General features: G+C 40.8%; 2 protein-coding genes across 3 annotated transcripts in view; one reads left to right on the top strand and one right to left on the bottom strand.

Moving 5' to 3' along the window:
• The window catches only part of wwp1 (WW domain containing E3 ubiquitin protein ligase 1), a 27,767-nt gene extending 14,327 nt beyond the window's left edge, over positions 1 to 13,440 (top strand). Inside the window, exons 11-25 of the mRNA XM_020608855.1 lie at positions 361 to 535; positions 1,967 to 2,021; positions 2,184 to 2,268; positions 4,490 to 4,618; positions 5,112 to 5,184; positions 5,284 to 5,355; positions 5,469 to 5,557; positions 5,808 to 5,967; positions 6,180 to 6,313; positions 9,211 to 9,351; positions 9,467 to 9,587; positions 9,863 to 9,967; positions 10,153 to 10,249; positions 10,910 to 10,982; positions 11,167 to 13,440. Of these exons, the coding sequence (XP_020464511.1) occupies positions 361 to 535; positions 1,967 to 2,021; positions 2,184 to 2,268; positions 4,490 to 4,618; positions 5,112 to 5,184; positions 5,284 to 5,355; positions 5,469 to 5,557; positions 5,808 to 5,967; positions 6,180 to 6,313; positions 9,211 to 9,351; positions 9,467 to 9,587; positions 9,863 to 9,967; positions 10,153 to 10,249; positions 10,910 to 10,982; positions 11,167 to 11,266 (1,609 nt within the window). The 3' untranslated portion in view covers positions 11,267 to 13,440. The remainder of the gene's footprint in view (positions 1 to 360; positions 536 to 1,966; positions 2,022 to 2,183; positions 2,269 to 4,489; positions 4,619 to 5,111; positions 5,185 to 5,283; positions 5,356 to 5,468; positions 5,558 to 5,807; positions 5,968 to 6,179; positions 6,314 to 9,210; positions 9,352 to 9,466; positions 9,588 to 9,862; positions 9,968 to 10,152; positions 10,250 to 10,909; positions 10,983 to 11,166) is intronic.
• Positions 11,382 to 19,667, bottom strand: rmdn1 (regulator of microtubule dynamics 1). Of its 2 annotated transcripts, none has more exons than XM_020608867.1 (11): positions 19,582 to 19,667; positions 18,759 to 18,967; positions 18,128 to 18,233; positions 16,983 to 17,067; positions 16,345 to 16,504; positions 16,092 to 16,181; positions 15,951 to 16,006; positions 15,000 to 15,087; positions 14,837 to 14,867; positions 14,544 to 14,677; positions 11,382 to 14,455 (listed from the first exon to the last, which is right to left on the bottom strand). In XM_020608867.1, the coding sequence occupies exons 2-11, from the start codon at positions 18,873 to 18,875 to the stop codon at positions 14,414 to 14,416; spliced, it is 909 nt and encodes a 302-aa protein (XP_020464523.1). In that variant the 5' UTR covers positions 18,876 to 18,967; positions 19,582 to 19,667; the 3' UTR covers positions 11,382 to 14,413. The 2 variants fall into 2 exon arrangements, with proteins under 2 accessions (XP_020464523.1, XP_020464524.1); XM_020608868.1 differs by lacking the exon at positions 19,582 to 19,667 and adding an exon at positions 19,345 to 19,392.
• Between the last annotated feature and the right edge of the window lie 1,422 nt (positions 19,668 to 21,089).

Consider the following 21,089-nt stretch of genomic DNA (forward strand, 5'->3'; position numbering starts at 1 on the left):
TTTTTTAATAAATCTGCAAAAATGTCACAAATTCTGTGTTTTTCTGTCAATATGGGGTGCTGTGTGTACATTAATGAGGAAAAAAATGAACTTAAATGATTTTAGCATATGGCTGCAATATAACAAAGAGTGAAAAATTTAAGGGGGTCTGAATACTTTCCGTACCCACTGTATCTGAATCATGCTCACAAAATGATTTACCATGCAGTCCTAATTTACACCCGTACCTATGAGTCACTTTTAGGTAGGAGTAACAAAAGATTGATGTTATAGCTGTAAAGTGTACCGTTGATACCCCTGGTTAGCTCAGTCAGCAAATAAGTTTGCATTTGTTCTTCTCTGTCAATTTGGATGTGCCAGTTGGGAGCGGCGAGTGGATGACCGGGGCCGGATCTATTATGTGGACCACAACACCCGCACCACCACGTGGCAGCGTCCCACAATGGAGTCAGTCCGCAACTTTGAGCAGTGGCAGAGCCAACGCAGCCAGCTGCAGGGAGCTATGCACCAGTTTAACCAGAGATACCTCTACTCGGTAAGATGCTCCCACTCTCTCATCCCCCAGCACCTTTTTTATTTTAAACACGTTAAATGCATGTATTGCAGATTCCCTCTTCCTGCCTAATCATCCAGCTCATCAAAATTCTTACTTTGTGGTGTTTTATGTTTTATTGTAGAATACCACACAATCAATACAGTCCACACCAACGTTACACATACTGGAATTAAAGTATCATAAACATCCTTCATTACATATATACTTCATATACCCCAGTATATGTGGCAAAGGGAAAGCCAGTGTGTCCTCCTATGTTAATGCGAATACTTAGGTCCTTTTCATATCTCTTCTCAAATGAAGAGTCAAGTGTCTCTGCACAAAGTTCACATTGCCAAATTTACACACTCTTTGCTTTACACTAATTTTAAATAAATGCCTTGAATGTTTACTATTCATATGTAATCTCTTGGTTTAGTTTTAACTTGCACTAATGCAATACTGTATCATCTTCTCAAAGATAAATGGTGCCAGTTTGCAAACATAAGTGTTGTTGTTTTTGTTTTGTTTTGTTTTGTTTTTTGTCTAAGTATTATTGAGTCACCTGACTACATAGTTTTAGCTTTTATCAGCTCCCCACCTTTCTAAGTGTGTATTCATACAATTTCATACTTACCCAGAACAACAGAAAACAGAGAAAACACCTGTGACTCTGAAATGGCTTTTTAAAAGCTTTTAATCTAATTTAGTTTCTGTTGACCTGTTATCAGTGATCACTTTGTCTTTTGTCAGGTTGCAGTCCAGCACCCTTCTGCCATCACGTTGAAATGAAATTACTCCATGACAAATATTTGATATAGTAACTGTGTTTGTATTTTTGGGTTTTCAACTTCATTTAAATTCATTTTTGTGCAGTACAGATTTTTATGTCAACCTGCACCAAGCCACCAAGAATAATTAAACAGTAATGCTACTATGACAGCAGTAAAGACAGACTTGATGCTTATTGTGATGCCTAACTCAAGCAAACCTCAATGAAAGTCCTTGCAGACTGAATTGTATATAGTTTTTGTCTAATGAATCTCATTCTCGGGGTGCATTTGTTTGTTTCCAGCCAACTCACTTTATGTGCAGTTTGGCATCTAGCTCATGATCCAATGGTGATCATATTTTAAGTCCTGGCAACTTTACCTGGCCAGGACTTAAAATATATACTTCCAGTCTGTGACCTAATCTGTTTTTCCTGTGACGGTTTCCCTCCCAAGTCTTTGATCTGAGCAGTGATGTCATCTTCACTGATGATTAAAGCACAAATCTAAACACAGACAACTGGGAAGTACTTGAGCAGGCATCAGCCACAGAGGTCAACATATCATCACACAGTTTTAGCTGTTTGTTTTTATTTGTAATATTTTGACCAATTTGTGTCTTCCTGGTGTTTTTGACGTGGTGTGTATTCCTCCTTTCTAGGCATCCATGATGTCTGCTGAGAACGATCCTCTTGGCCCGCTACCACCTGGTTGGGGTGAGTTCACATTTTCTTCAAAAACCTGTACACGTTTTTACTTTGTGTTAGTATGTGTTTATAAATACAGAAGTAAACCTGACCTGTGTTGCCTGGTGTAGTGTGGCCCAGTGTCTATTCTGTCTGGTAAGCTACAGGTTTGTCTGTTTTTATCAAATTTAGAGAGGCGTGTTGACTCCAATGACCGAGTGTATTTTGTCAACCATAACACCAAGACAACACAGTGGGAAGACCCCCGAACTCAAGGGTGAGCTCAGTGCCACAAAAAACACAATAGACAAAATGGAAACTATTTAACCTTATGTTAATCTAATGAAATTTAACAGAGAGAGAGAATGTATAAATTGAGCATCTTTTAAAGATAAATCTGAATGTGAAAGGCCATCTAGAGGTTAGCAGGCCTTTTCCATGTCCTGCATCACCCTGACATCATGCATTTATCCTTTACCTCTGATATTACTGACCTTGTTTGCACTCATTCAGACAGATGTGCCAAAAATGCTTAGACCAGCAAAGACCACTTTTTGGGATGTTCTCACTGATACCATAATAGTTAGACTTCCTCTAAAGATGCATCAGTTATATTCTGTGTGGACTATGTGATTGCTGAAATCTGCCTACTTTCCAAACCTCTTTAAGGATGGTAAAAGAGAAATCATTGATCCATAACACTACACAGCATTCAGAAAGTGCAAACCTCTGCCAAAGCAGCTCACTTTCCCCCATAATGCCATTCCATCTAAGAAAGTCACTTTCGGCTTTTCCCGTTTAGGGGTCGCCACAGCGAATCGTCACACTGAAGACTCGCATGTTGACATTTGGCACGTGTTTTACGCTGGATGCCCTTCTTGACGCAACCTGGATTTGAACCCGGGGTGCCGCGGCGAGAGCGCTGCGCCTTAACCACTAGCCTACCAGGGACTGCTGTAGTCTTCCATTCCATCTAAAAGCAAAATTCCTATGACAGCTTGACCCTCATAATGATTCCTTGACCATGAAAACCTACCTCTAGTATTTGGAATCATATTAATATCATTATTAGTTTGAACATTATTTAAGAAAAACAGCATTTCAGTAATGGTGATTTTCTTCAGGATCTAGCTCAGTAACTTTTGAAGAAATGTCAAATCTGTTGACACCCTATGAATCAGCCAAGTTTCCATCTAGAATTTGTTCATAGCTGCAAATCTGTTGCATTGTTTGTATGTCGCAAGTTTTCCATGAGCCCTAAAAATCTGAATGTTGTGAATCACCACATTCAGAATATTAAAGATCAGATTTTGGTTTGTGGTAGATCTTATTTGAAAGTTACTGTGCCATTTTTGTCAAGGCATTGTAGGCATTAGGTATGGAGTTGGAAGCAAAAATATTGAAACTAGCCATATCTCACAGTGGTAAAGAAAGAAAGTGGTGAAGAATCCTTTAAAAATGTGGATTTGGATGATGATCTGGATCAGCACCAAAATCTAATGGATTGTTACATGGGCCATACCCTATGTCTCCAAAAAATGTCTTCTAAAATCATTCATAACTTTTTGAATTATGCTGTGAACAAACCAAGCAACAAATGCCAGTGAAAACATCATTTCCTTAGCATAGGTAATGAGACTGAGCAGCAGCCTTGAGATATTCAGATTGTTAAATTGTAGGCAAGACCTTAATTAATTTGTTGAATAAATATTTAGTGAATTAAAATCTGAAGGAAGCAGCTGTGGTACAGTGAATTCAATGAATGTATGTTAGTGGAAAGGCAACGTCTACATTTCTGAACTGGTTTCAGTGAAGTGTATGATGTAGGGTAACGAGATAAATAGGTCAGTGACTTTTCAGACTTCGCACAGTTAGATAAACATTTTACTTTCACAATCCCTTTCACTGATCATTTGGCAAAAAGTAAATATTTCATGACAATCCTATCAAAATCATGTCAGCATCTGAGTCTTGGACCTCACTGAGAAGCTGTTTTTATACTAGTTACATGTTGAATCAGTAGCCATAAAATGCCTTCAAATGTTAGTAGTAATTTTGTAGCATGACATACAGCAGATTAAAATCTACAGGGACTGAACAACTTATCATCAAAGTAATTTTAGGTGATTTGCCCATCTCCCATGAGTACCAGAAACCCTGTTATCCCACCATCACCCTTCCATCATAACAGCATTATTTATCTGTTGTTGAATTTGTATTAGAAAAACATCGGAAGGCTTGTTGTTCTTGTTTATGTAGTACAACCTATGAAAGTTGGTCCATTATAAAAAATTTTGTTATGGTTTGATTTAGTTAGGGCAACACATCATACACTGAAATAACATTTAAAACATAAGACTTATCAACACCTGGTGTTGTGTTGGATTGCTTCAGTGCCATTTATGGATTTAGTCCTTGGATTTAATTTACACCTTCCACATGTATCAGTACATACATATAATGTGTGTGTGTGTGTGTGTGTGCTTGTGCACCCACAGGCTACAGAATGAGGATCCTCTGCCTGAAGGTTGGGAAATCCGGTACACAAGGGAAGGGGTTCGATACTTTGTGGATCATAACACCCGAACCACCACTTTCAGTGACCCCCGCACTGGGAAGTCCTCTGTGTAAGAACTGCTTTTGTGTTCTCCATTGTATTACATGTTACCTAAAGCCATGCCAGAGTCTGTTTTGTCAGTAGCCCAAAGAGCTGCAGGTATAGGGGATTGTGTACAGTTAAATAGAACATGTTTACTAGGATGAGATGGAGACATTTTGTGCTTTAGTTTAGCCAGTGTGCATATATAGCTCAAGTAAGGCACAGAAAAATAAGTTGACTTAGAGAAAACAGTTTGCACTGGTAATTTTGAAGGTTATTATTCACATGGGCTGTTCAGGATATTCAGTACATTTCCTCAGAAACCCTAGATATTTTTCAAAATGTGAACTTCATGGTAACATAGCTGAGCATATTTCACAGGTGCCACATTTATTTCATTATATGATGAAGATGCAGCTGCTCTCAAGTTAGAAAAATAAACCTCCTTCTCATTGGATGTCAGCCTGTACCTGCTACATTTTGACATTTGGGTTTGGTTTGGTTTTGTTGTTTGTTCTCAGAACCAAAGGACCTCAGATTGCTTATGAGCGCAGCTTTCGATGGAAACTTGCTCATTTTCGCTACTTGTGCCAGGTGGGTACTTTTTTCCTCGTACCCCATCACTCTGTTTCATGGTCTGTCACACATCCTGCTTTTAATTTTACATTAATGATTTGCACTGTCATTCCACAGTCCAATGCTCTTCCTAGCCATGTGAAGATCACAGTTTCCAGACAGAACCTGTTTGATGACTCTTATCAGCAGGTAGGAGGCTCTCTCTTTACAGTTTAAAATGATGTTATACAGCACATACAGGGATGGATATACAGTGAGATGATTCCTCACAGCCTAGATTGTGTGTTTTCTCTGTCTTTTAGATCATGGCCCTGAAGCCTTATGACCTGAGAAGGAGACTCTATGTTATCTTCAGAGGCGAGGAGGGACTCGACTATGGAGGCTTAGCCCGGTATAATAGACAAATGAATCCTACCTCTGGATTTAGGACAGCTTACAGAAAAACTGTCTTAAACATCTGAAATGTGTCTTATGCAAATGAAAGTCTGAACTTTTTGGAGTTCAGATTTGTAACTCGTTACCCCCCCCTTCCCTTAATTTCCTTCCCCATTTCTATTCTAATTCACTCCTCCCAACACATTCCCTTCATCTTTGCCCTCACTTCTTGCCTCTGTCTTTTTGTCCGGCACCTCACTTTTCAGAGAGTGGTTCTTTTTGTTGTCCCACGAAGTGCTCAACCCCATGTACTGTTTGTTTGAGTACGCCGGCAAGAGCAATTACTGTCTGCAGATCAACCCGGCATCAACTATCAACCCGGACCACCTCTCGTACTTCTGCTTCATTGGTCGCTTCATTGCAATGGCAAGTTCACATGCTGTCCACACATATGCAACTGATAATGCAAACATAAAAACTGAAACATGCTGATATTTTAATGTCAAACGTGCTAGTTAAAATAACCAAACATCAATAACAGTTACTGAAACAAAATCTTAGGTTGTCCACAACCTGCATGTGTTCATATTTTCAGACTGACCAGTGCAGTGAAATAAGATGGCCCTTTATTTTTGCAGGCACTTTTCCATGGCAAGTTCATCGATACAGGCTTCTCGCTGCCTTTCTATAAACGCATGCTGAACAAGAAACTTGTCCTCAAAGATCTCGAGTCCATTGACCCAGAGTTTTACAACTCACTCATATGGATCAGGTAACCAGTCTACACAGCCCTCAATATTAAGCCTTGTTTTTTTTTTTTAATTGAAACAAACACATTAACAAAACAGTACCGAACATGGGAGACAAGACAACAGTTACATGACATTACAAAAGGATATAGAGTGTTTAACGAGGTTGTAGTGTGTGAAGTGTGGGTATTTCCAACTTGTGCAGTCTATGAAATGCAAGAAAGGGAAAAGGGGGGGAAGTAAAAAAAAACAATTGCCAGTAATAATGATGATAACAGTACTATTAAAAAAAAAAAGTTTGTTACATTTTAGAGGTTGGTGGGAATGTGCATGGCCTCAGCCCCAGGCATTTGATTCAAGTTGAAATGTGTTAAAAATGGGTTCCATGTGTCATAAAAAGCAGATAAACTATTCTTATGAGTGGATGTCATTTTGTCTAATGTGATGTATTCTGTCAGAAGGTTGGTCCAGTGGCTTATGCGTATTGATTTTTTTGATTTCCAATTTTGAAAGATTGTTTTCTTGGCAATAGCTAGAGAAATGAGGAGTGGGTTTTTTGGATGTTATCATACCTAACCTGTTCATGCTCTATAAGATAAGATAATCCTTTATCAGAATCAGAATCACCTTTATTGGCCAGGTGTGTTGGACACACGAGGAATTTGACTCTGGTATAGCAGCTCTCAATGTGTACATACATGTCAACAAGCAAGGGAATGTGCATTAGGAAAAGAGATAAAAGAATAACAGCAAAGTACTTATAAATAGACCTGTACATGTTTTATATACAGTATATATACACACACACACACACACACACACAGTGCATCCAGAAAGTATTCACAGCGCTCAACTTTTTTCACGTTATATTGCAGCCTTATTCCAAAATGGATTAAATTCATTGTCCTCAAAATTCTACAAACAATACCCCATAATGACAATGTGAAAGGTTTGTTTGAAATCTTTGCAAATGTATATAAAAAAAATCACATGTACATAAGTATTCAGTCTTTAATACTTTGTTGAAGCACCTATTTTTGGGCTGTTTCTCCCATTCTTCTTTGCAGTACCTCTGAAGCTCCATCAGGTTGGATGGGGAGCATCAGTGCACAGCCATTTTCAAATCTCTCCAGAGATGTTCAATCAGGTTCAAGTCTGGGCTCAGGCTGGACCACTCACGGACATTCACAGAGTTGTCCCGTAGCCATTCCTTTGTTAACATGGTTGTGTGCTTAGGGTTGGTGTCCTGTTGAAAGATAAACCATCGCCCCAGTCTGAGGTCCAGAGCGCTCTGGAACAGGTTTTCATCAAGGATGTTTCTGTACTTTGCTGCAGTCATTGTGTCCTTGATCCTGACTAGTCTCAGGATCTAGGATGTAGTCGGCAGGACTAGTTCCTGCCGCTGAAAAACATCCCCACAGCTCAATGCTGCTACCACCATGCTTCACTGTAGGGATGCTATTGGCCAGGTGGTGAGTGGTGCCTGGTTTCCTCCAGACATGAGTTCAATCTGTGTTTCATCGGACCAGAGAGTTTTGTTTCTCGTGGTCTGAGAGACCTTCAGGTGCCTTTTGGCAAACACCAGGCGGGCTGCCATGTGTGTTTTACTGAGGAGTGGTTTCCGTCTGGCCACTCTACCATACAGGCCTGATTGGTGGAGGCAGAGATGGTTGTTCTGGAAGGTTCTCCTCTCTCCACAGAGAAATGCTGGAGCTCTTTCAGAGTGACCATCTGGTTCTTGGTCACCTCCCTGACTAAGGCCCTTCTCTCTTGATCCCTCAGTATGGCCGGGTGGCCCACTCTAGGAAAGGTCCTGGTGGTTCCAAATGTCTTCCATTTATAGATGATGGAGGCCACTGTGCTCATTAGGACCTTCAATGCTGCAGAAATTTTTCTGTACCGTTCTCCAGATCTGTGCCTTGATACAATCCTGTCTCAGAGATCTACAGACAATTCCTTGGACTTCATGGCTTGGTTTGTGCTCTGACATGCACTGTTAACTGTGGGACCTTTATATAGACAGGTGTATGCCTTTCCAAATCATGTCCAATTAACTGAATTTCCCACAGGTGGACTCCAGTCAAGTTGTAGAAACATCTCAAGGATGATCAGTGGAAACAGGATGCACCAGAGCTCAATTTTGAGTGTCATGGCAAAGGCTGTGAATACTTATGTACATGTGATTTTTTTTTAGTTGTCGTTGTTGTTGTTTTTAATAAATTTGCAAAGATTTCAAACAAACTTTTCACATTGTCATTATGGGATATTGTTTGTAGAATTTTGAGGACAATAATGAATTTAATCCATTTTGGAATAAGGCTGTAACATAACAAAATGTGGAAAAAAGTTAAGCCCTGTGAATACTTGTGTATAAAACACACAAGAGTCTGGATTCAATGAAACTATATGTACAGTGTATATTTACAGGTGTTGCACTGAGGGTTTATTGTCCAGTCATACTGTCATGGTCAAGTGTTCATCAGAGTAATGGCCCCGGGGAAGAAACTGTCCTTGTGTCTGGTTGTCTTGGCGTACAGTGACCTGTGCTTATTGTCATTGTAACACGTACAACGAAAAAATAGAATAGAAAAAAACATAACGTTGAAATAAGACCATATAAAAAACTTAGCTGCTAGAAAAATGAAATAAACAACAGCCCCCGCCCCCAAAGAGTGAACATCCTGGGTGTGAAATGTCTTTAATGATGTTGTGGGCTTTTTTGAGGCAGCAGGAACTGTGTAGTTCTTCCAGAGTGAGGAGTAGACAGTTAAACTTTTGTGTGTGTGCATTTCTGTCTGGTTTAATCAAATAAGTTGCTAAGTAAATATTTAACGTAATGTGTTAGGCCATGTTCAGACAGGCTGTCACTGTATCTGGTACAGCTGTTATGTGACAGTAACACAACCTCATGTCTCCTCAGAGACAACAACATTGAAGAGTGTGGTCTGGAGATGTTCTTCTCAGTAGATATGGAGATCTTGGGGGAGATAAAGTCTCATGACCTCAAGGCTGATGGTGTGAACATCTTAGTCACTGAGGAGAACAAGGAGGAGTATATCAGGTGAAAGTATAACCACTCTTCAATCACAACAGCAATGATATCTGACCTCGGAAAACCCTTTTGGACTAAATGATTTTCTTTGGAACTTACTCCATATTTGCCGTTTGGCTTGCAGTCTAATGGCAGAGTGGAGGTTCTCCCGTGGGGTAGAAGGTCAGACCAAAGCTTTCCTGGATGGCTTCAACGAGGTGGTTCCACTTCAGTGGCTCCAGTACTTTGATGAGAAGGAGCTGGAGGTGAGCAGTGTGACTGTTGCTGCAAGTACAGTAATACATTTCTAATATGTTTGTGTTTTGTTGCAGTTTGTCTCCTGTGTCTTTCTAATTCCTGTAAACAACCCCACTCTGCAGAGCCTTTAACCGCTCTGCTTAGATATTCTGTAAATAATATGAAATAATGCTGATGTGTGTGCAAAAGCTTTTCTTTAATTTCTTTTGTGTGAGAATTCCCCTGTGTAGCTATACTCTTATTCTCTGCCTGTTATTTACGCTCCTGTGTGTGTTTTGTCCAGGTGATGCTGTGTGGCATGCAGGAGGTAGACCTGCAGGACTGGCAGAGGAATACAGTGTATCGTCATTATACCAGGAACAGCAAGCAGATCATCTGGTTCTGGCAGGTACACAGAGGCAGAGCAGCACAACTCCTGGCACAAAATGCCAGGGCTCACACACTTCTTTTAAGTTCATGTGGCTTCCTTTGAAGGTTGATTTGAAATGTCACATCGTGTGATGCTTGATGAGCAGTCTCTCTAACCAGTAGTGTGCCATCCCTGATTACTGAATTGTCACTGCTCCCCCACAGCTGGTGAAAGAAGTGGACAATGAAGTACGACTGCGGCTCATGCAGTTTGTCACTGGAACCTGCAGGGTTCCTCTGGGCGGCTTCGCTGAGCTCATGGGTCAGTGATGGATGCACACAGCGAGTAGCACATTTACAGTGTAAAAAAAGAAAAGATGTACAGGTACATACTATACACATGTAAAGTCCAGACTGTGAGTATCTGGAATATTTGTTCTTCTTCAGCACATTCAATCCATCCATTATCTATACCGCTTATCCTGAAAAGGGTTACAGAACCAGGTCTCAGAAGTCACTAGGTGAGAGGTGGGGTCCACCCTGGACAGGTCTCCCGTCTATCACAGGGCTGACACTTGGAGACAGACAACCCCACACACACACACACACACACACACTCATTCACTACTATGGTAAATTTAGAATAGCCAGCTGCATGTCCTTGGACTGTGGGAGGAAGCCGGAATACCTGGAGAGAACCCATACAGGGACAGGGAGAACATGCGAACTCCACACAGAAAGGCCCCGGGTCAGCTGGGGCTTGAACCTGGAACCTTCTTGCTCTTGGACAACAGCACTAATTGTGCCACCGTGCTGCCTCACATTCTGTTTGAAGTCAAATAATGCATAGAATATTAATGAGCCAGATATCGGCTTCATTTGAAGTAGTTTTACATCCGTGTTGAAAAAATGTGTAACTGTCCACATTTTACCGGTGTGAACTTAAAAATCTTCTCATTCCTCATCATCTTTTGCACTACAGGAAGTAATGGGCCACAGAAGTTCTGCATTGAGAAGGTGGGGAAGGACACATGGCTCCCTCGGAGCCACACATGGTGAGTGGATGTATATATGTATTACTGGGAGGTTTTGTTGATCATGCATATAAACACCTACCAAATTTCTAAATAAATAAGAGCATAGGGGCACATTTATAACAGGACAGGAACAGGTTTATAACCACGACATGTTTTGTGAAGCATCTGACCCAGCATCGTTGGTCCTCCTTTGTCTCCTCAGTTTTAACCGTCTGGACTTGCCTCCATACAAAAGCTTCGAACAGCTGAAAGAGAAGCTGCTCTTCGCCATCGAGGAAACAGAAGGCTTTGGCCAAGAGTAGAGGGAGGAGTCCTCGGGTGTTTCTCTCCCTTCCCCTTGCTGCTGTTTATTCAGCCAAGTAAAACTAAAAAAAATTGCACAAGATAACCACCAATGTATAATAAGCTATTTTGTCATTTTAAACCAAATCCTAATTTGCACCATGATTTTTTTTTTTTTTTGCCGCAATCCTGTTCTCCAGCCCTTCCATATTTATGATACCCCATCATGAAATATGCAAGCATTTCAGCCTTTTTGCTCTGTTTAAAAACAGAAATCATGGACACTTTTTAAAAATTTCCTCCCAGTGGCTGACTGTCTTTTTAAAAGAGACTTAGAGTTGTTGAGAGGATTTTATAGTTGAAGCGCAATCTTCTTTTAAAGCTCTAGTTCTATAGAGTTTTAAAAGGCAAGAGAGTATTGGGGTTTTGTGCCTGAATTGTGTTTTTCTGTTGCAATTTTTGCTGCTTGCATGGCTGCTTCTGAAGATGAGCTGTGACTACTAAACTCACACACTCAAGGATTGGATCGTTCTGTGTCTAGATGAGCTGGTTGTTACCATTACAAAAAGGCACAGTGGTCACAATGGACAGTTCTGCAGCAGACGATGTGTGTGGACACCAGCCCAGAGAAAGAAGCATCATCAGATCCTCTCGTTTGGACACAGACATGAGTTAGGAAAAAGGATTATATCACAATGAAAATGGGGACTCAAGAAAAATATATTTGTGTGATTGTGAGGACGGTGGAGTCTGTGGCTCACCATCCTGAGGTCTATGGCAGAGATACTGGATGTGCTCCAGGACACCTACAGTAGCCTCCAAGGACAAAAACCAGAGTCAGTTGCTCTGTTGTTGCTGGGCTGATTCTCTTTTGTGTCTTTGAAAGGAACTGTAAACTATGGTTTATAGAGCACCAGACATGATGGTGCTTATTTCATAACTTGCAAAACACATTTACTTTAACTCCTCAGTTATAGACAAATATACCGACAGACATTTGACCCATGAATATCAAACACAGCTCATTGACAACTGAAAAAAATTCATTTTTGGCCATCAGGTCCAAGGAACATCACGTCCATACATTCAACTGTTGTGAATGGAGCTCAACTGTTGCCATCTATTAACTAATGGTTGGTAATGGTAAACAGTAAGCCAGTGTTGTATGTGGCTCTCTGGCATATTTCCCAAAATGGCAGGAAATGTTCTGAAAGTTCCATGGACTAAATGCTGCATTAAAAAAAGGTATCAAAGTACTTGAAAACAACATATACAGATGTATACCAATACTGCATGCAGTAAAAACTGGCCAGGAAAAATGAAAGGCTTAAACACTTAAAAGTATTAATCTGGGGAATAACACTCATAGCTACACTACAGTATTGTTAGAACATGATTCTGTCATAACAGTGTGCGCCTGCTGTTTGGCTGCACTTCAGCTACACAAACATGATCTTCAAGCCATAGTGCTGAGCCCTTTGCTTAAGATACGGGCTCAGTTATCCAGCCTATGTCCAGTCTCTGTCTGTCTCAGACTTTGAGTTTGTAGAAATCAGTAAAGTTGAGGCTATTTGCAGAAATAAATCTGATTCACGTTAAAGTAACAGTTGTCAGACTCCATTAAAGAGAAACTAACATGCCACAGGCCATATGTCCTCAGCAGTCTGTTTGAAGACTGGCAGCAGCAGATCTGACGACACATCACATTGCTGTTTTTGATTTGTGCATCCCCCTTTCCCCTTGCTAATTCTTTTCTCAGCTGCTGCTTTTGTTTTTTTTTTTTTAAATGTCACTTCTGAGGCCATTCTTTCAGCCTGTGGTCTAAATGCAAATCCTTGTTTCCTCCAACATTGTTTTTTTTTCCAGACCACTGCAAACAGCAAAAAGCTGTTAGACCTTTTCTAGGAGGAGCTTGTGAGTAGTCATCAGTGATGCATTTAGCAGGACTCAGCTGAGATGCAGGGAGGAACGACAACACGAAGACAAACCTTTATTGTAGCAAAAGGAGCCGAATCAAGAGAACTGCAGAACTTTGTGCTTCCTTTTGAACAGAAACCTATAATCAAAGAAAATCAACTGTGTACATGAATATTCATTGTATAAAGATGAGCGTAAATGAAGTACTGAAATATTATAATTAATTACACAGAGCCGCTGCTCTGTTAATGGAAATCTGTGATGCCTTGGTTCTTAACAAAAGCTGATTGGGTGTTTCAGGTCGCCTTTGTTGTATTCTGTCAGAGTAAAGCTGATTTTTGCACACTGTGGCTCACTTCAGTGTGCAGTCATGAAGCAGGAAGGTTACACCTGTGCAGGCAATCTGAAACATGTCCTAACTGTAACATATCGCATATAGATGCATACTATAAACACCTGTGCTGTACAGAATGCCCCTTTACTGGAGAGTACGTGTATAGAAGATTCATTTTTAATCTTTCACTAAAAGAAGAGAGATGGATTTAAGAGAAAAATAAATGATTAAACCCCCTCAATGACCATGCTTGCTTGCTTTTTGTTGTGTGATTATCAGAGGGATTACACACCTTTTAGCTCAGGGTTCACAGCAAAACCACTGGCAATGTTTATTTTGTTTGATTAAGGAAAATCAGTGTCTCTGGCTTTATCTTCATTTTGTTTGGATCTTACCTGTAGAAAAAAAAGCATTTAATAAATGTATCTGACCATCTTTACAGGTGCTATGAATTCATTTTGGGACAATTGGTGCATGACTGTAAACCCAATAAGAGCTGTGATTACATTTGATAGCCATAAAATCTGATGCTAATACTTTTTTGGAGACAACAGATCACTGTTGTCGACAAAGGACTAGAGTCACAAGGAATGTGTTTGACTGACCACACCGCTTTGCGTTCTAAATTGTCCTTTAGTAATAACACAATGCAGTCAACTTATGATCTGAAATGTTCGTTACAATATGCAACATTTCCCCTTAAACACAGCTTAAGAGGAATTTAGGCCTGATGTGCATTAAGTGATCATCTAAATCCTGTTTATTACTGCAATATCAAAAGTTGCAGGATGCACTTTATCTCTACAGTGCACAGGTGATTCCTGTGTGCAAGGCTACTCATAGTTCTACTGTATTATCATAATAAGAAAACATTGTTAGCAACTAAAAACTGTCCAAAAGCTCAGGGGCATCAGATTCATCCCAGCTTCTTCAGGAGTTCCAACACTTCTTTATGCACCTGCAGAGGAACAAATCCACTGTAAAGCAACAGTACAGACGACTCTGGTGTTGGTGTAAATGCAGTCAAATCAAATGAGTGTGTGTACCTCCTTGTCTTCCAGCGTGTGAGCAGGACACTCTTTAGCTTTGTTTAACCAGTACAGAGCTTTCTGTTTGTCTTTCATGGCCATGTAGGCCTTCCCGAGCATTAGCAGGTTTTTACTGTAGAAATTTGGATCAACTGAGAGAAGAAACGTATTCAAGTTATAAACGGACTGTAAATGTTTAAAGAAATCTAAGAGCTCAGTGCTGTCATGGTTTTTCTAAGAGTGTGAACTACAGCCAACAGAAGATTTCTCAGTCACTGCTTCAGTGACTTTATTAGTTTACAGTGTTTTACCTTCCTCAGCTTTCAGGAAGAATTCCAAAGCCTGAAAGAGAAAGAAAAACATTTCTTCATCCAAAGTTATTTGTGTATCTCCAAGCAGAAACCCCAAAAAATGACAACTGTAATGGCACTTCAGCCACTGTGCAGTAAGAAGCAAACCAGCCAGAGTCCTCACCTCCTCATATGTGGACACAGGTGGGGATGCAAAAATGACAGCCGCCACTTTGCGTTGATACCAGGGCAGCTCAGCAAAAGCAAAGCACCTAAGAAAGCAAAGCATTAGCCAAGTATTTTAAATGCAGAACAAGGGACTCTCCTTGCTGCCAATTTCTGCTTCCGCTCCTCCTCTGTCATCCATGACCCCGGGAATTGATGGAGCTCCACCATCGTTTATCACGCTCCGTTCTTTACATTTTTTACTTCAGCAGATTTTTCATTTCTTCTTATTTCCATTTGGTCTTCTTACCCTTGCTTATTTCTGCACATTTGAGAGCTGAGCTACTGCACATCCTGAGTCGTCTCCTCGAAATGACGCTGCGAGATGTCCTGTTTGGTGACCAGATCTCTTCTGTTCTATCTCTCTCCCACATCCCCACTGGGTGAAGCTAAGACGTGAGTAAGAGACGCGAGGAGTCGCCACTGTTCACAACTGGGTTTGCTAGCTGGCAGTGTTCTGCACAGCATTTTTTTTCCGACATTGTACCATGGGTGTGTTAACCACTGATCAGGGACAGTACACTGCCCTACTCGTGTGCAGAACCCCACCCATATGAAACTGCTGTATAGTGCTTCAAGGGAAGACTGAAGTGGTACAAAGTAGAGCAATGAGAATCCACAGTGTGCCACAGCTCTCCCTACTACTTTGTGTTGTCATGTATTGCTGCTTTTAATTTGCAGTCTAATGTTTTATCTGTCCCCCCGTGACCCCATTCAGGGACTATGCGGTAGAAAATGAATGAATGTTTTATCTGTGTGCACTGTGTTAAGTACTTTGAATTCCCTTTATGTACGAAACTACCCTATAGGGAACCTGTAAGTAAGGTACCGTATAATAATTAATACAATCTGACACAAGAGTGACATACTGTACTGCAAAAAGTTGTTAAAAATTCTACAAAAGACTCACCAGTAACCCAGAATGTGTAAGGAAGTGGCATCTTTGGGATTGAGCTTGATGGCTCTCTAGGACAAAGCAAAATGTTTCACTCAGGATAGTTACATGTGAGACAGGGATAATCTGACATATATGATCCAGATGTCCTCCCACCTCCAGATGTTCCCTGATGATGTATGAATTCCCAATTTTCACCTTGATTCCCTCGTAATCGCCAATGTCGCTGAGACACACAGCGTACCACTGTGTGAAGAGAGAAAGAGTGAGTGTGCAAATGCATGCAACACTTTGGTTATTGTACTGTGGCTGTCAGGGCTTCTTGTGATGGAAAGCCCAAAAGAGAAATGTCAACATTTTTTGTAAGAAAAACAAAAAAGGAGAAACCCCCAGTGATCACCAGTCTTACTTTGTGTGCTGCAAAACACTTGTCATCTTTCTCCAGTGCCTTCTTTGCATATTCGAAGGCCTCGAATGTCAGCTGCTTCTTTTGCCAAGCCTCCGTGTTAGGCAGCAGCGACAGGTCTCGAGACGCCCGGGCCAGACGCCACAGGAAGTCTGCGTCATTGCTGACACAAGACACCAAGCATTTAGTCGATACTGCTCACCTCAGATTAGTACAGATGTGGTGTGTAGTAAATGATTCTGTTCAAGTGGCTTTATTAGCACGATCACATTCAGATACAGTACAAAGCACTTTGTGAATACTGACAAAACACAAGGCTGTGTTTACTGCATGAGTTATGAACAAAAAAGACCAGCCAACCAACCAATATATAAATATTGCACCTTTCATATTAACACACAAGGGAAATAAGCATATATTAAGTTTTGTTAGCTGCTAACATCTCTCAGCTTTTCGTCTTTTTTATTATGTACTTTCTCCTTCAGTTTACTGACTGTTGGACTGAAACTTCCAGTGGAGGTTATTTCCAGCCTAAATCATTTCAAATCATGTACTGACTGCACTTTTTAGTCCTCCAGATACATAAAAAGTAGGAAAGAGCATGTGTGAACAATGACGCCAGTGAACATGAGTAGCTTTACCTGTTCCTGAACTGCAGCAGCATCTGGTAGAGTTTCTCCGTCTCTGCACAGCTGTACAGGTAGTCTGCCTGCTCCAAAACCTCCTCTGCACAAACACAACAGCAACTCAGTCAGAAAACCTTCTCACTCTTTTGTTATTTCTCTATACAAGGTTTCTAAACTCTTCACACATAGAGCACTACAGAAGTCGGCGTGGACTAACCTGTGGGGCATCGCTCACTGCTTTGACATCGAATGCACTCATGACCAAACTTTCAAAAGTCATGTTCGTTGACCCAAGCTATTCATGAAATTTCCCCATTGAGGGATCAATAAAGTACCTACCTACCTACCATTAGTGCCTTTGTTCAACAGCTTTGTCTGTCATCTGTTGATCTTCCTATGAAAGTGGATTAGGACCACTATAAAGTATTTATTTGAATTCTGACTTGTTTTTTTTCTCTCAGACTTCTGAGTTTAATGTCAGAATAACGCTACACAAATATGATGCCACATTCAGAGAAGGCTTGTAGGTCTGCTAGAATGTAATGATGCATGGGTGAACATGTTGTCCGGTGCATCCCATCACCATCAGGTGAACCCTTCATGGAATGTCCCCTGAATGAAAAATGTTGTGCTGAGGTTTAGACTTTATTGTGTATGTGTTTTTTTTTAGTCTGTTAAGTAATTATTGATTTTCAAGTCATGTACACAGTATCATGAGATGGAAGGAACAAACTCCATTCACTGTGTTAATGCATGCACAGGACACAACAGTTAATGCAGATCTTGACAAGTCATAAATGAGGAGGTGATTTCACCTCATCAGTTGTTTGGGTTTGCACTTCTGTGTGCGTTTTTGGGTTTTCAAGCATTTCCTGATGTGCACTATAAGGTAGCATAATCCAAACACTAGTTTTTAGTGTTCTGGTGCATGAGTGGGTCCTCAGAAAGGTATCAAGTGTTTTGGTTGAACCGGTATGATAGCATTTTAGATGTGAGATGACCTGTAAAGAGAGCTGTGTGGTGAGTTTTGAAAACGTGAACTCACTATATCACACCTCAGTTTCCAGGTTTCACACTGAAACAACTGTGGTATTCTAAACTTAGGCTAATTCCTGAAAAACAGCTTTGAGTTCCAAAATCTCCAGTGGCACACAAACTACCTTTTTGTAAAGCGTGGACCACAGCTGAACTTTGTAATCTGTGGTAAACTTCATAACCCAGGCAGGACAGTGTAGGGAGCCCCAGGATGAATGCAGCTCTTCCACTCTGTGCACAAGAAAGACAGTCACATCACACCAGGTCTAGGTCCAAAACCACTAACGTTAGGCTTAGACCAGTTAAATCTGGACTAAATGATCAGATCAGTGTTTTGAACACACTGTTTCAGATTTGTAAAACCTTTATTTTATTTGCGAAAAGATTTAAAGGGATACTTCACTGATTTTTCTTTTTTTTTTGTCGAATCAGAAGCCAGTTTTAGCGTAATCTGAGCTCCACCGAGCTCCACCGTGCTCATAGTACCGTGTCAGTCGCACTTAGACAGGATTTTATCAGTTAAATCTGAATAAGAATCTATTCAACTATGCCCACTCCTCGCAGGAACCATCTACACCTGTTGCACCTTGACACTGTGATGTCACTAGTGTTACATCCTTATTCAGAGCTGGCAGCTCTCGGACAGTGTGCAGCGAAACCACTGCTCTTCCAAAATGAGAATGATTCTAGCAGGTTTATGCAGAATAACAACTCTGTCCGATTAGCTTACTGTAAATAAAATGTATCTTTGCTTACAGTCCGAGCAGTGGCCGTCCAGTAAAGCCGGGCTGTTCCTCTAACTCCGATGCCTTTTGCTCCAGGCGCTGACAGTAAAGTCTTGCCCACATAACGCGTTAACACTCGTCCTGCCATTATGTCCAGACGCCACACAGTCAATGGTCAGGACGGACACGGTATAACAAACATAAGGGCTAATCAATAGGTTCACGGGGCTGGCCCTCATTCTGCAAAGATAAACAAGGAACATTCAAGACTAAAACGTTGCAAAACAACACTGAATGGGGAAATTTGTCTCTGGGCTAACAGTCTACACATTTTATTGCTATAGTGTGTGACCGACGGTGCAGGCCCTACGTATATTTGTAATATTTCTATCCTGATTTTGAGAATTCCCAGACACTAAAATCTGAATGATAAGACATTTTGCTCGCTGGCGCTGCAAGAAGTTTCAACTCATTTCTAAAGCTGCGATTCTGTTTCCTGTCTACCTTAAGATCAAACTAAGTTTGGTTTGGAGACAAGAGTCACAACTTGGGAAAGGAGTTAAAATTATTTTATCGTCCAGATAGTCTCTCTCGCTTGGTTCTACAGGTAAGCCCACCGAGCAATCGTAAGTTAGGCCCAAGCGTTTTGAACGACTTCTGGAGTTTTCAAACATCGCCTCCCTAGCTGTTAGACCTAATGCTAACACCGGAAGATTGTATCAGTTAAAATTAAGGTAAATTGGAAAAAACAACAAATGTTCTAAAAGGCTACATGAACATCTAAATTAGATATCCCATATGTTCATTTCATAAATGTTAATTAGAAACCACAGTAGATTAAATAATGACATTACAAAGTGTCTTTCTTGAATGCACGCCGGTGTAATATGTCCCTCTACATATGCGGTCGATGAGAAACAACCAAACTCGTGAGAGTTCCTGTGTATTATTATACTGACTGTTGTTCCGCGTAGTGTCAGTACAACATGTTCTTCGTGTAATTTTAACTAGCACAAATGTGCCAAGCACACACAAACAGGCGGTCTAACATGTTTACTAAGCTAACACCAGAGTTCCACGTTGACCGAGAGTTAAAGCGAGCGGGAGAAGTTAGCTTGACACTGAGTGACAGCTCCATCTCTGGCCTAGCCAGCTGTACTCTTCATACTGTAAACGTATATTTCCAGACATTCAAAAATTTACAAGTGTAAAATAAAAGTAGCTATAAGCAGCAAATTCTAAAGTGTCTGTAAAGGTAGTTATTATGCAGAGTAAAGTACATGTTTCCTTCTGTAATGTTGTAAAGGAGCAGAAGGTGGAAATATTTAAGTACAGCACAAGTAGGCCCACTAGAGTATAGTAACTAAACGAGTAAATGTAAATAAGTGAATTGAGTAAATGTATATAATTGTTCTCACCTCTGACAACATCTGTTGATGTGGTGCATTTGTGTGATCATCTTTGTACAACAAGCTGCCATGGCCTCAAGTAGGGCCCCAGGGGCCGTTGGCTGGGTCACCAAGGTAGCACTGACTGTTTCCTGTGAGAACCTTATGGACATGGACATCCTCTCTAAGTCTGACCCTCTGTGTGCCTTGTACATCAACACATCAGGCTCACAGTGGTATGAGGTCTGTGGTCATGGCCAAGATTTTCACTGAGACCAGTTAAAGTCATATTTTCATTATGCAAACTATATAGCCATTTAGATGTATGACACATGTACAGTACCTGTGTGCATGGCTACCATAGGAGTAAATGGTGTTTCCTGCATTTGTTTTCTGATTTACCCTGAGCTGTTTGACATAATCTTACATTACATATATGTTTTTTCTTTGTGAATCAGTTTGGGTGCGCAGAGATAATAATGAACTGCCTGAACCCAAAGTTTGCTAAGAAGTTTATCGACTACAGTTTTGAAAGAAAATGTCGGTTGTTCCTCAGCCTTGATGTTGCCAGCATTTTGTGTCCAGATTGTTTCTAGCAGGCAGATGAGTCGGCCTTTGTTGCTGAAGGACAAGAGGCCTGCAGGTCATGAGACCATCTCAGTGAGTGTACTCTTCTCATTTTTAAAAGATATACCACGTGGGCCACGGAAAAGAAGCCTGCCTCCAAAACAGTCCACTTGCTCGTTCATACTATTGCTGGAGGCGGGCTACTTTTCCATGGCCCACCCTGTACAACAGTAGTAAATTATGCCTTTAAGGTGACTGAAGCACTGTATTTATGGACATACTGAACAGAATAGTTGCAATGGCATAAAGTACCAGCATCTTGCTAGATTTAGACATTCTACCTCTGGTATGGGTAAGGTGACCCTTCATTGATTGCTTCTCTCGTTAGTTTGTCATTTTAAGGGGCC

Source organism: Monopterus albus, unplaced genomic scaffold, assembly GCF_001952655.1.
Source record: "Monopterus albus unplaced genomic scaffold, M_albus_1.0 scaffold96.1, whole genome shotgun sequence".
Taxonomy (NCBI): Eukaryota; Metazoa; Chordata; class Actinopteri; order Synbranchiformes; family Synbranchidae; genus Monopterus; species Monopterus albus.